The sequence below is a fragment of the Phaenicophaeus curvirostris genome, chromosome 2, assembly GCF_032191515.1.
Source record: "Phaenicophaeus curvirostris isolate KB17595 chromosome 2, BPBGC_Pcur_1.0, whole genome shotgun sequence".
NCBI classification, from domain to species: domain Eukaryota; kingdom Metazoa; phylum Chordata; class Aves; order Cuculiformes; family Cuculidae; genus Phaenicophaeus; species Phaenicophaeus curvirostris.
The window spans coordinates 73,026,875-73,042,267 of record NC_091393.1 but is presented as its reverse complement, the minus strand read 5'-3'; the positions used below and the strand labels follow the sequence as shown (position 1 = coordinate 73,042,267).

Genomic DNA, 15,393 nt, shown 5'->3' with positions numbered 1-15,393 from the left:
ACAATAAACTGGATGAGAAAGGTAAGTGCAAAATGAAGAAATGCCTCTTAGACATGGTAACAAAACAGATGAAGTGACTTCTTCCTCCAGAGTTAGAGCACTGAGGTCTACCTCAGCTAAGCAGCAACCACCAAGGAAAGGAGAAAGAATGCACTTGAAATATATTAACAGCAGTAAGTGAAGGATAAACATTTCGGTTATTACAGAAAAGAATAACCAAAAATAGAACAAAACTAAAGATGAATGGCTCAATTAAAATACTTATATTTCCTCTTCCAACTGTTTCCTACATCTCCTGGCAGAGATTAGCCCGGTAAAACAATTGCCTTTCATTATTATTAAACATTGATGCTTTTTCCTCCACTACCACTAATAAAAAGTAATGACTAAACAAGAATTAAGAAATCTCTACACTGTTGCTAACCTAACTCATCAACTTTAAACACCTCACTTCAAAGACTTTAAGTTTTTATGTAAACAGTAATTCAAGTGACCATAATGTTTAATCCATTTTGATTTGACTTATCAAAACAGAGAAAACATAATACTTCACTTTAATGTGGATTAGTAACCACTGTACTCAACTCCTGCAAACAGCTTCAGAGCACCATTAGTTTTGCAGTATGAGGTATTTGCTTTTAGCTCATGGATCTTAAATAAAGTCCCATTATCCTCTATGCATTCATTACTTTACTTACTAAAGTTTCATTAATAATCTTCACTCTAAGAACCAAAGTAAAACTTCTGCTAGGTTAACTCAACGGATCATTCCTTATGCCTTTCCTATTCCTTAGATCTCTCACCTTGTTCTCCAAAATCCACTTCCCAAAAAATTCAGCCTGCATTTTTTTAAACTCCTCAGTATATTTATTCCAATGTTACATCTGCATATGTTCATCTTTCAAATTTCTTTCCCTCTTAATAGTAATATCCTTCTTTCTTCTTACTGAAATTTTCCCTCCTTAAGGGCATTATAAAATCAGTTCAGCAAAGTGAGATTATTCATTTGACCCACACTTTAAACTATTAGTAGCAGTTTTTAACTGCTTTTTCCTCTTAAGGCAACAATTTTTAAAGCCTTTGTTTTTCTTCTTTACTTCAAGAGGATAACCTAGATGACATGGTCTTGTACACCACTGGCCCATAAATTTACTTTGAGGCCAAGACGGACAAAGACTTCACCTTTCAGAAAATTTAACTTTGTATATCACAGGCAGAAACAAGTAGAAATATTGATACAGCAGAAGAATCATGTCTTAACAAAGCCAGGCAACTGAAGAACTGACAATCCCAAAAAGCAATCTTTATTGTTAATACTGCTAGAAAAGTTAAAACCAAAAAAGTAATAGACATTTGCCTGCACAAAATGACAAAAACATGATGCCAAGCTCAAACCTGAATTAATTAGAATCGATTGGTATGGATTCAGGTATCCAAGCAGGACACCAATTAGATATGAAAAGAAACATGAATAATATGTCAGAATACTTGACCCAGTGAACTCATCTTCAGCTGCGTCAGCTTCTGAACTTCAGAGGAATATTAAAAAAATATTGATGTAGATAGCTAGCAGTCCATCAAGGATCAAGGAAGTATTTTCTATACTTCTTCAGGCAATAAGTATAAGATCTACTATTAGAAACTCTCTTATTGTGTGGTTGAAAATGTCACAGGTATGAGAGACAAACAACAATCTTCCTTCTAAAGCATACTAAGGAAATGGCTGAACACGATTCAGACTCCAAGACTAGAAGGGAGAGTCTTAACCATTCAGTTACACATATTGCAATCAAAGGCTACGAAACCTGTCACAAAAGAACCTAATTCTTTTCTATACAAATTCTGAATATAGCATAGTCCATCAAAGGCTACGAAACCTGTCACAAAAGAACCTAATTCTTTTCTATACAAATTCTGAATATAGCATAGTCCATTAGCACATTTATATTTAATCTATTTCTATAATAAGAGAATATGTCCTGCCCACCTGTAATGCTCAATTTCTCTGCTTTTTGAGAAATCACATAGTCCACTTATTTACAGCTTTAAACTGTCCCTCTGCAGTTCACCTTGAACTCCAGTTCATACCTCCTAGCAGTGAGATACTATTATCACAAAAAAGAGTAGAAGTATTGTTTCTTCTAATAAGTATAAAGAAAAAAAAAATCAAAGTTTCTCCAGCCTTTGTATCACCTGGTCAAAAACAAGGTGAGTGGTTTGGGAGCAGAGGAAGTCTTTATTATCGGAAGCTTGTTCAAATTGAATGATTTACATTCAACTTCTGAAAACAACATCTAAATTATTAACAGTGTGCAGAGCCTGAAAAATTACTTGAAAATAACTAGCTGAAGGATACAACTTTATAGAAGGATTTTCCATCTGAAAACTAGCCTACAAATTGTTTGGAAGAAAGCTATTAAGGGGCTATGAAACTATGTTACAGGGTAGATGCCCTTAGTCGGATAAGTATGAACATTACCACTGCTCTGGCTTTTGCACTTCATTACGCAATTCTAGTTTTTTGATTAGCAGTTATTTTCTTTTATTATGTGTCTTCTGTGCAAACAGTTCTTGGAGACATTTAACATGGCTGCCACAACACTTCAAGAGCTATGCAGGAAGACATTAAAAATATTTAGCCTTCTAAAATTTCCTCAGACTGAGAGCAGTGAAACTTTTCCAAGTACTTCACACAGAAACAAGTTTGATCCTCATCAAAAAAGGCCACTATTTCTTGGAAATATCTTGCCAGACCTGAAGCATCTGATCCAGCTGTGCTGAGGGAGCCTGCCAAAACATCCGTAGAAGATCTGGGAGCTGCCGCCAAACCAAGAGACATAAACAAGAATGACTGCCAGGAATAGCACGGCAAGATATTCTACCCAGAGAAGAAGGCGCCAGCTTTACGCTGATCAGACACACCAATGCAGAAAACAACATAAAATTAAATCAAGTGTTTCTAGAGACATGGCTCAGGAGTCCAGTTCTTTGGTTAAAATATGTTAGGACAGGAAATGAGCTAGACTAGATAAAACAGGACATGTACTTGAGAGAAACAATACTACATTTCAGCTAGCTCCTGAAAATCCAGAGGAAACAATGCAATTTTTGATGGTAGAAAAAGTATTGACAAAGTAATAAAAAGTAACCCTCAATCGTAAATAATGTCACACTGCAATATACCGGATGTTGGTAAAACTACATCAAAAGTGCCACTGGGGCAAATGATAGTGCTTACCTATCAACAATCTCCTTCTAAGCTCTTTTCTATTTAGCGTATTAAGAGTCTTCAATAAAAATAACTGGGCTTCCTATACAGGCAGCAAAAACATAATCTTACAATTACTAACATTGAGACCAAACATTAACCTAAATTTGTCAGAAAAGCACGACAATCTGTAAGTAAAACTCATTTTCTACCTTACCGACTATAAAATTACATAAGTGCCATGAAATGGAAAACAATGACAATTCTTCCAAAGGTGTTTGTTTATTTATAGTAAACTTTGAAAACACTTGGCTGGTAGAAGAAATGCTGAATACCCACTGTACAGAACAGCAACTCACAAAAGCACGTATCTGAGAAAATGTTGCTCATTTCTTGATGATGGTTTCCTGAGGGCATTGCAAACACGGAATACTATGGGCCATAATTTCATATTCTGTCCTGTTACTCACAACTTATTTCACCTAGCTAAGAAAGATTTGATGTGCTGCAAGGCCAGAGCAGAAGAAATGAAGGAATGCTTCCCTGGTCCCCTTTCACCCACACCATCCTTCCCCTTAACTTAACCAGAAACGTTTTCCTTCTACCTTGTAGGATTTCATTTTCCATCTCTGAGATCCCAGTGGAAACAGGCAGCATCCCAACTGACTACTGTCTGACGTGGCCAACAGCTGATTTAGGAAAATGCTGGGTAAGAGAACAATGCTTCCAAGTTCAGTATGTTGCCATTCTTTAAAGTATCAAGCAAAAACACTTGCTGGGAGACATTTCCAGCAGAAATGTAAGACTGTTTCTTCAGAAACTGGCAAATAATACCACTGTTTTAAACCACAGACTCTTATAAATAGCTGTCTCCAGCACACACCATTCATAAGAATCACATTTACTTTAAAAACCACTGCACATCCATACTGTAACTGTTACACTGGATCAGATCAGCCAACCATAGCCTACTGACCTGGGTAACAGAGGCCAATACCACACAATGCAGACAAAAATACAAGAGAAGATACCTATGTAACAACTACTAATAAGAAACCCCTGGGTGTTTTCTCCTAATCCTGACAGTGACTGCTGCACTAGGATTTAAATGTCTTAACGGAGGTGGATTTTACTGAATGCAACAGGGAGACAATTTCACTATCCATATGGAAGTTTGATTTTTGTTTTCTTGGGTTTGTATTTTTTTTAATCTCACAAGGCTTCTCTGACAGCACACAGAAATATACTTGCATATTTAGATAAATTGCTAAAGTATCTGCATTGTGAACATTAAGGACTAGAGATAATCCGCAAGTAATCAGGAATAGCTCCCTCCATTTTGAAGTACAAGAAAACTTACTGAAATTATATATCTTAAAGCACATATTTAACAGCACAATAATATACTCCATTGCCTCTGTCTTCTTTTAAAGTGACTCTAATCTTTATAATCATGCCTCAAACATAAGCTTTTCCATGGCTATAAACTGCAATCACCATTATGCATACATTTTATATTTTTATATCAATTTTTATATTTATGCTATTTGATATAAGACCAGCACCATAACAAGGTCTGGGCAAAAAGAGTATCTACCTCAAGAACTCCCCTGAGAACTGCCCAAAGAGGAAGCAAGTACACTGGAGCTCTGAGGCTACTGCCAGCAAGGAAACTGGCTGCAGTCCCATACTAGCAGATAATTTGGTTGCTACCAGAAAGAGTCAAACTGGATGGTGCAAGGCATGCCTCATGTTAAAGCAGCCTACATGAGATAAGCAAATATAAATGCAATATAGTGATGTACAACAATTAGTGTCTTTGGCAAGTTATCTAGCTGCAATATCCTATTCCTCATTTGCATTTGTGTATATTTCTAATTTTATTTCTAGCAATACAAACTATTTAAGAGAGATTTTATTGATATTTCATTAAAGAAAATATTTCATTGAAAGATTTCATTAAAGATTTTATAAATATTTAATCAAAGAAAATCATTAAATGATACCATTTTAAAATGGCATGTAATCAATGATTGCTTTATAGTAGTACCATAAACATGGTCTTTGGTAAAGAATTTTAACATATACATTACTAGTAAAAACAATTTTCAAACTAACCATGGCCTAAAATAAATCAGTTGAACAGAAAGACTTCTGGAAGCATCATAAAAATACAATTTTGTCTCAAAGATTAGAATAATAGGAAAGTATACACAAGAATAAAATGGTAAAGTAGACTGGGGATTTCTACTGAGATCTCCATCAACAAAGAAGCTGACATTTGATTAATAGGTAAACAAGAACATTTGTTCACTCTTCATAATATTAGCCTTCAGAATGTATTCTTGTAGAGTCTATCACACTGAGAAGTCTAAAAAACTTAGCAAGATTAAAAACTAGTATTTTTACTAGACTGATGACAGTTATTCAAGATCTCAGTTGTCTCAGAGATTATTAAACAAAGCTAGTGCTTTAAACACAAAGAGAATACACAATAATTCTGGGGTATAATCTATAGAGTTAGGTGGAATTCTACCAAGGAAAAAGTATTCATCATTGATTGGTTTTATTTGCATGTTGGAGTCATGCTATGTTAGCTATTGCTTTTACTGTAATGTAGACATTTAGACTACTAGGTTTATTTAGTATAATAATATTTGTCATTTTGAGGGCTGCATGGATACAGAAGAAATATTTCTCGGTTTCATAAAATACAACGGCAAGAGAAAGTATCTGTCTTCAGAACTTCTTCATCATGTATTCATCACCACAGCAGCATTACCTTTCCTGTTTAAGCGCATATTCCAACATTTTGATTCTTCGCACCAGATCCTTCTTCAGATTTTCCTGTCCTTTCCTTTCACCTTGAAGAAAGGCAATCTGGGCCTGCAAAAGGAAGTGTTCAATTTAGAATCTGCTTCCTCAAAACCATTCAGCATAGCTCTTACGTGTGTGTGTCGCTCCAGAGTTATTTTAAAATTGATTTGTACAGTTCAAAAGAAATTGGCTTACTGTGTTTTATGAACATTAAAGGCTTAGACAAAACATTGCACAGATAAGCCTTCTTCACTGCATGCTCATCACAGATCCCCCCTCCAAAAAAAAGATAAGAAATAAGCCCTCTCAAATAAACTGAAATTGCTTTATTTCCTTTCTCAGCTAAACATTCAGTAAAAGATAAAAAACATAAAATAAGCATACAAAAAGCCGCAGCAGACACAAGCATTTACCAGCAATAAGCAGAAGATGATAAAGTATTTCTGCTCACTAACTGAAGCAGTATATAATTAGTGTTCTGTTCTATAGATATATGCCAGTTATATGATACTAGTCAAAGAACTGAAGTACAGCATGTTCAGCTAAAAGAGAAATAAACCCCTGTTTGTAATACAGTGCCAAGTGTTAATTATAATACTTACTAAAATAGGTTAAAGCAAGCTCTCCAGAAATACTGTAATTAAGAAACAGGAAAAATGAAAAACAGACAAAGGTATTTTGATGAGGGAGATGAAGAGAGAACTCATATAGAAGTAAATAAAATCAAATGGAAAACAGACACCTAACCTTCATTGACTTCCAGCAGAGAGTAAGTATTTAGTTGCCCGTGAAATGGAAAATTATTATATATACAGGATACTTATTCCTAATCATAAAGGCAGAGCTACCTGTTTCTGTACCTCATGCTTTATCAAGTGCTTTATATGAGGCAGGTTCTTGTGCTCTCTCAACTTGAGGATATACTTGTAGACAAAAATACCTACGGGCAGTCACCACTTCACACCTTGGCCTCACTTGCATTGCAAGCCACCTGCCATTTGCAGGATCAGCAGCTTTCTGTCACCTTTGCAGCTAAGTCTCGAAGTATCTCATCTGTCTTTTGAGAAGCACAAAAAGGATAAAAGGGAACTGGTCTCAACCCTCAGTTGTTGAATGAGAGGACCAATTAGCCTTTCATGTATGTAAATACATGGCAGCAATATATGCAGTGTTTTCTGTAGCTACTGTAGTCTGTACCAATCTCTAGGCAAAGATTGGGAGAAATCAGCAGGAACATCCTCTCCTCACCTGCCACAACCTTGCAAGTAGTCATCAGATATTTCAGTTAATGGAGACAGGCACTTCTAAAGAATAACTTCAGATTTTTACCCCAAGGTGAGAAAAACAGTGTCTGTAAATGTTATTTTCTCTCCAGGAATGCACACAAATGGTTAGATTTCGGACATCAGCAAAATTAATCTTACTCCAAAAGGCCATTTTGCTGGTGGTCAGCTATAGCAGCCACTCTAAAATATGACACCAGCTGACATAATTTCATTGCTCAAGTACATCCAGTAAACAGCTCGTCAGACACCTGAGGAATCCTTAACCACCAGCCACCAACTAGAACAGCCAGTTTATCGTGAATGAATAACACTGGCTGCATTCCAATGAAGTCAGTCTTTGCCTTCAATGGGGGAAATGCATTTCACTGCCAAAAAAAAACCAAAAAAAAACCCCCTAATCTGAATCAAAAGAAAGGCCTCTGTCGCTCTGGCACCAAGCTCCCCCTCACTTAGAAAAGAGATTTCAGATTGTCAAGTCCAACCACTCCTGTCCATTACTAAAACATATACCTGAGCACCTCATCTACTTGTCTTTTAAATGCCTCCAGGAATGGTGACTCAACCACCTCCCTGGGCAGCCTCTGCCAGTGCCTAATGAACCTTTCAGTGAAAAAAAATTTCCTGATGTCCAATCTAAACCTAGCCTGGTGCCACTTGAGGCCATTTCCTCTCATCCTATCATCTATCACTTGGGTGAAAAGACCAAAACCCACCTCTCTACAACCTCCTTTCAGGTAGTTGTAGACAGTGATAAGGTCTCCCCTCAGTCTCCTTTTCTCTAGGCTAAACAAACCACGTTCCCTCAGCCACCTTTCATAGGCTTTTTCTCCAGTCCCTTGACCAGCTTTGCTGCCCTCCTTTGGACACGCTCCAGCATCTCAAGGTCTTTCTTGTAGTGAGGGGTCCAGAGGTGAACACAGTTTTCAAGGTGCGACCTCACCAGTGCCAAGTACAGGGGCACAATGACATCCCTGGTCCTGCTAGCCACATTGTTTCTGATACAGGCCAAGACACCATTGGCCTTCTTGGCGGCTTAAGCGCAGTGCTGGTTCATACTCAGATGGCTGTCAAGAAACAGCCCAGGTCCTTCTCTGCCAGGCAGCTTTCCAGCCACTCTCCCCCAAGCCTGTAGCACTGCATAGGGTTGTTGTGTCCCAAATGCAGGACCCAGCACTTGGCCTTTTGAACCTTACACCACTGGTCGCAGCCCATTCAATCAGCCTGTTCAGATCTCTCCGTAGAGCCTTCCTACCCTCAAGCAGGACAACATAGCTTAGCGTCAACTGCAAACTTACTAAGACTATAGTCAATCCCTTCATCTAGATTGTTGATAAAGATATTGAACAGAACTGGACCCAACACCGAGCCCTGGGGACACCATTTGTGACCGGCCTCCAACTGGATTTAACTCCATTTACCACCTTTCTTCTTTGGGCCTGGCCATCCAGCCAGTTTTTTACCCAACAGCAACTGTCCCTCTCCAGGCCAATGGCTCTCAATACACTCAAACTAAGATGAACAAAAAAACTACAATTGAATTTTAACATTTGGTTTATGCTCAGGTTTAAGGAAAGGCACAGAAGAAAGAAATGATGGTGCTGGAGTCTGAATTCCCTACCCTGTATCTCTGCAAGAAGCATGTCAACTCAACAAGGTTATCACCCCCTCAGTAACAAGAGGAACACATCAAGCACATACGATTCATTTTGCAGCAACTGTACAGACACACAGATTATAATGCATATCACTGTGACAGTGATTACTCTCTCTCCGCCTCCAAAAAGGCCTAGAGGAAACGAACAAGTGCCCTCCTAGCCAAAACTAAGGGAACATCAAAACACACTACTAAAAATTACAGAACATGTTGTACGTATGCATTTGTCTGGAATGAAAAAGATCATCCAGCGCCATCAGGACACAAGCTGAAATGATCTGTGATGTGACCTGCTGTCTGCAAGCAATTTCTAGCTAAGAACAAACTGACTGAACAGGCTGGAATGAAGAATTTTTACCCAGCACATTGGCAAAAGACGGCTGGTAATGGCCTGGCTCACGCACTGCTCCGCTACATGGGTCAAATCAGCATTACCATGCTAACAATTGAGGTTAGAGGCATCTTCCACTGGTAGCAGCCTAAACAAAGTAAAAATGTAACTTCTGAGCAGTTTTGACAGCTTACTTTTGTAAGAGATACATAAATGTATCTGATTAAGAAATACCACATGACACCTTCTTCATAAGAAAATGAGCAGAGTCATACTTCTGATACAGGGCAGGCCTGCTCCGCAATTTGTCTGACTAACCATTTGAGAACCAAGATTCAAAACTGTTACCGTTACCAGATACTGCTTATGCACTTAAATAATGTAAACGTTCCTAACTGTGCCTCTGAAGCTGATGCATCTATGTCTTATGATTCAACATGAAGGAAAAGGACTGTGCTCTGCCTTCTCGGGGCCACTAGCAGGCTCTGCATATTATATACACACTGCGCAGGAAGAAAGATCACTGTAAGAAATATTAACTGATTCTTTGAGACACCTTTTATAGTCAGTGGTATGCCAGTACTTTTACTGATATCTTATAACTTTTCTTTTTCCTGGATTTCCAAGAAATCCTTGTGTTCATTACTCAAAAACCACACAGCAACAACAGAGTGGAATTCATGACCCAAGACCAATGTCTCTAGCCCTACACAAGCTTATTGCCAGGATCTTTCAAGGTTTTTTAAAGATCGGCAGTTTGTTTGGCAAATCAAGAAACAGGGAAGTGCATTAGAAGGCCTGCGAATAATTTTGCTCTCCCCCTGGAGGCTGCTCATTTTCTAGCATAGTTTGTTCATGCTTTTCTTCTGAGTAGCATCGTTAAGCTCAATACTGATTATTTTTGAGAAATTCTGGCTCTGAAAATGAGAATGCTTACATCTACACTTTTCATAACATACAAGAAGTAAGGAGAATATTGCCCTCCTTCCCACAGGATGTTAGCAACCTTTATCCCTCATTTATGTAAGTACTTTATAATTACAATTAAGACAGCCTCAGTGGACAACAAAACATCAGTTATATACATAAGCTCAAATTTTATTTAAGAAATTCTTAATAATATTCAAGTTTATTTGTAATGCACATAAGGACAACATCAAAATAATACGTGAAATTTCACACGAGCAACAATAATATAACAGTCCATGTACCATAAGCAGATTTCTTCCTTTACAAACATTTGGCAATTAACTGCAAATATGCCAAGGAATTTATATGTTCATACCATAAATTAAACAATTCATAACATAAATGAAAATTGAATAAATGAACACAATGAGTTTAATTATCTAAACTGACAAATTATGAGATCTAGCAGTATTTTCTCAGTCTCTAGAACAAAACAATGATTACTCTCAGTTTACCATTTTCAATCAAAATATTTAGCCAATGTCTAAATGTCTGTGCAAAACATTCAAAGTGTAAAAGGTCTGGGTTTAAACACAGTGTAAAGTATAACTGAACTGTAAAATCATAGTTTTCTTATAATTTGGATGTAAATGACAGAATTATATCAATTGACTGTGACCACACAGGCCATTTCCCATGGTTGCAGCTTTAGCACAAGTCAAGGCTGAAGCCTGCACTACCTGACGGAGCCAGAGAGCAGAGGAAGATCACTTTGGTTTTGAATGATCTAGTGTTCTATGCTTGTACTTTGGCCACTCCTGGGAAGGTCTGCCAAACATTTCAAGAATTCACAAATATGCCCAACAGACAGGTTCTGCTACAAGTGACCTTCTAGCTAATAAGGTTAAAATGCATCAAGTTGTAAGCTAGTCAGCACAAACCTCTAAAACGCCTACGGGGATCATGCAAAAACTCGTATTGTTCCTTGCCTTATGGGTGGGGCACATAGTCTCCATAAAGCACCCGGTCCTGCTGGCTCCACAATGAGGAATTAAGGCATAGTCCTCCTCAAGTTTATTCCAGGAAAAGTGCTAGATGTTACTGTATTACAACTCAATTCTGAGATTAAAATAAAGAGGGTGAGAAGAAAATTAAAAAAAAAAAAAACCACACACACACAAAAAAATAATCAAACCAACAAAGAACGTTGGGAAAAGAGGTGCCCGGAACAGCCTACTTCAGTTACAAATACACAGGCTGGTATATATTTTTTTTCACCTTATGTCATTAAATTGCTTAGTATTACCAACTGCAACAGAACTTAGAAGTGTCTTATCTTAGCTATCCACTTTTTCAAGAGATTTAAAAAACATTAATTCTTAGGTTAAAAGAAAAAATACAATAAAAAACTCATGTGTAACAACTTTGTTGTTTTAAGAAACTCCCCAAAAGACTAACCACCGTCACATTACTGTGAAGTAGACAAAAGGGTGAGGTAATGTTTTAGGCAGCACTGAGTTAGAAACAACATTTTTTAAAACGTTGTTGATATCTTTATACAGGCTTAGCAGCCATAAGAATATACTCAAATGATTAAATTATATCTTAATAAATCTGGATTTTACCAATGTTTAAAAAAGTAAACTGAAATTTACATTTCCTGGAATCAGCAACCACAACAATAAGGATGTTAAAAAGTATATTATATCTTGTTAGGCTGACATCTGACATTACAGAAAAGCAAGAGATTAAAACAACATTTAACAGAAAATGTTTAAAAAGAAACAATACTAAGGCTGCTAACAAATTATGTATGTTTAGTATCGATTTCTATCGGTTCCTGAATTTTACAGATATTTCAAATTAAAAGGTGGGGTTTTTTTCAATTCTCAAGTCTTGAGAACTATAAAAAGCCTTTCCATTCTTTTCTTTAAAATATTTATCTTAATCATAGAATCACCAGGTTGGAAAAGACCTCTTGGATCACTGATTCCAACCATTCCTATCAACCACTAAACCATGTCCTCGAGCACCTCGCTCGTCTACCCACCTTTCAAGTACCTCCAGGGATGGTGACTCAACCATCTCCCTGGGCAGCCTCTGCCAGTGCCCGAAGACACTTTCTGTGAAAAATATTTTCCTGATAGCCAGTCTGAACCTCCCCTGGTGGAGCTTGAGGCCATTCCCCCTTGTCCTGACCCCTGCCACTTGGGAGAAGAGGCCAACACCCTCCTCTCTACAACCTCCTTTCAGGTAGTTGTACAGAGCAATAAGGTCTCCCTTCAGCCTCCTCTTCGAAGTATTTTAAATAATATTTCTGTGTAAAACTCACTTCAAATTTATGAACACTTGAAGGTCGATAGGCATCATTTGACAAAGAGTGAGCTACTAACACATGCAATTCTGTATATGCTGCTTCCACAGTTCAAAAGTAAAGTCTTCATGAGTTCAGAGAAAGAGAAGAAGGGAGAGAAAAAGCTGCAAGGGAAGTGTTGCAAAAAATATGTAAAATAACTATATGTTGCATAAAATATGTAAAATAACTAAATCCATAAACAGATGAATCGGGCTCGAATAGTTGTTCTAACTGGTCTACCAAGATCTGCCAGGATTCTGCAGGCTACTGGGACACTCAATATTTTAGATTATAGTTGGCTCACTGAAGTACTGTATATTTAAGTGTGTTTGTAAGTAAGTGTAGGTATGCCTGGGGGTAAGGCCTGTAAGAGGAGAAGAGAAAAAAACAGGTATTGTGGAGGGGAAAGGTAAATATCAGTGGTCTACTGCATCTGGCAAACAATTTTTCAGGGATCATACTTAACACTGCAACACATTACCACTAGCACTCTGTGCAAAGAAAGGCTAGAGCTTCCTTTGGAAGCACTTGTAGCCATCTTGAACAACATAAAATTGAAGTGGGGCCACAGGCTAAAACGAGTGGCAGGCACTGAGGCGTATTTAGCTTCACCACACACAGAAGCCCTTCATCCTGTTTATCACCTGCACGCTCACATGGGACAATTCTGCCTCATGGGATTAATGCACAGCAGAATCTGCTACTGGCAAAACATTTTTCTGGATTTTTCAGAGATGTCCCAAAAGTGGCGCCACAGCTAAGCTCTGAAAAAATTAAACAATACAAGTGAGATCAAAGATTTAGCTTATGATAAAAAAAGGTGGTTGAAAAAAACATTTACTGACATTTGTCATCTCTCTGAAAAGACTATTTGAAAACCAATTTCTTATTGGTGAATTCAGAACTCCTAATAGATCATCCAAAATCAAAACCAATTTGGTAATTTATTCCTGGCAATATCTTGAATACTAATTTAAGCATCTAATCCAACAGGAAGACTTCCTTCTGCAGTTAGAAGTGGTTTACTGCTTTGTAGTACATTTTTTTTTTTTGAGTCCCAGAAGCATGCTCCATGTAGACTGATATAAGGATAAAAAGAGCAAGTTAAATGTGATGCGATTCTCTAAGCAGCACTGCAATGACATGTCACTAAATAATCGCATATTATGAGCGGAAGCCTAAATTGCAAATTCTTAAATATAATTCCTTTACACTTGCTGTACAAGAAAGGCAGAAATGCAGCAACAGCAGTCAGCACAAGGACTGACAAACAGACATGTCCCACATTTAAACTGAGACAGTGGAAGTTCACAGGCTGAATGAATCACTTGGGGTATAGCAAGACAAGGGAGAACAAATCTGGAGGAGATTTGTAGATTCGGCTTTGGTAACAAAAAAAAAAAAAGGAAAAAAAAAAAAGAGTGAACCAGACTTGACCACATGAGCATTTGCAAAGGAACTCAGCACACTCCCCTTTCTACATCCTACAGCCAGGAGCAGCTACTCCTTGTACTGGAGAATGTACCACCGTCACCCTGAACTGACTAGAGCACCAAGTGAAACAGATACAAAAATAACTGATTCTGTTCTCACCTCCTGTTTACACGCGCGGATACAAATACCTTGCCTGCCATTTTTATTCCAATGCTTTTGCAACCCTGCCTTACGTGACTGCCCTAAAGGGAAACATATTCTTGGAAAAAAAGCAGTCTTTCCACACTGTAATCTTTAAATTAACTTCTTTGTCACTGCTATTTTCAAAATATTCAGTACTAGTTAGCATATAGCAAACTGTTTTCTAACAGGAAAAGAACATCATCTAGATAAATCTATCCACAGGTCCACACGCAACAGGTCACTATGATAAAGGGATCTTTGTTTTCACATTTCAGAGTAATTTTATCTCTAGTGTATTATCTGCAGAGCTTGGATCCTGGGCACTCTGAACTGATTCAGAAGAGCTGATTCAAGGGCTTCTCAGCATTTAAAAGCCAAGCATATCAATTCTTCATATATTTCTATGTCAGTTTTTCCCCACTTTTTAGCTCAGGAACTTGGAAAAGAGGACTTGACAACACCTGGCAGCCCTGTGAAGCCAAATATGTGAGTAGGTTGCTGACCAATACCTATTTTCTCAGGAAACTGTGTACAGATATCAATTTTAGTTGAAGCTTAGCATTTGTACAGCCTTACTGATTTTAGTATTAAATTCAGATGAACCAAAAGCCTCTGGAGATGCATACGATCTTCCCCCAGGGAAGTTTACACAGACTGTTCTGGAACTGAAACTTTGATAAAGGCTGAGTTATATTTGCAACTTCTTATTCAAACAGTGCAAAGTTACTCCTGATGTAATAAAACTGACGTGAGCCAAGACCTTCAACAGAAAAAATAGGGCTACAATTTGAGTAGAACACAGTGATACTGATTTAAATTATAGACATACGCTACCAGTAAAGACACATAGGATGTTACCACCTGACATAGAAAACCAAGGTTCTCCAGCTAGAACGTAACAACATGCATCACTTTTGCTTAATTCAACAAGTCTATAGCAAATAATTAAAAAAAAAGAGGATTTTCTGTTTTTAAAATATAATTTCCTGTGAAAAGCATTTGTAAGCCTTAAAGGCCACTTGGAGACCACATAACATTGCAAAACTCAGTCTCTTCATGCCACCTCAATATTTATAGCAGCACTTTCCTAAAAAAAATAGGCCCATTTAAGAATACATTTTCATTACACTTAAGCTAACTTGCAGGTTTAATGGATTTGAGAAGAATAGCAAAATCTCATGTTGAGAAATGCTCAGATCACTTATGCAATTAAAA

At 37.5% G+C, this 15,393-nt stretch overlaps 1 protein-coding gene across 5 annotated transcripts in view; it reads right to left on the bottom strand.

Moving 5' to 3' along the window:
* Nucleotides 1-15,393, bottom strand: part of STRN (striatin) — a 75,982-nt gene that overhangs the window by 55,480 nt on the left and 5,109 nt on the right. For all 5 annotated transcript variants that reach the window (XM_069852471.1, XM_069852472.1, XM_069852473.1 and 2 more), the window contains exon 2: nt 5,991-6,094. In XM_069852471.1, coding sequence (XP_069708572.1) covers nt 5,991-6,094 — 104 coding nt within the window. The remainder of the gene's footprint in view (nt 1-5,990; nt 6,095-15,393) is intronic.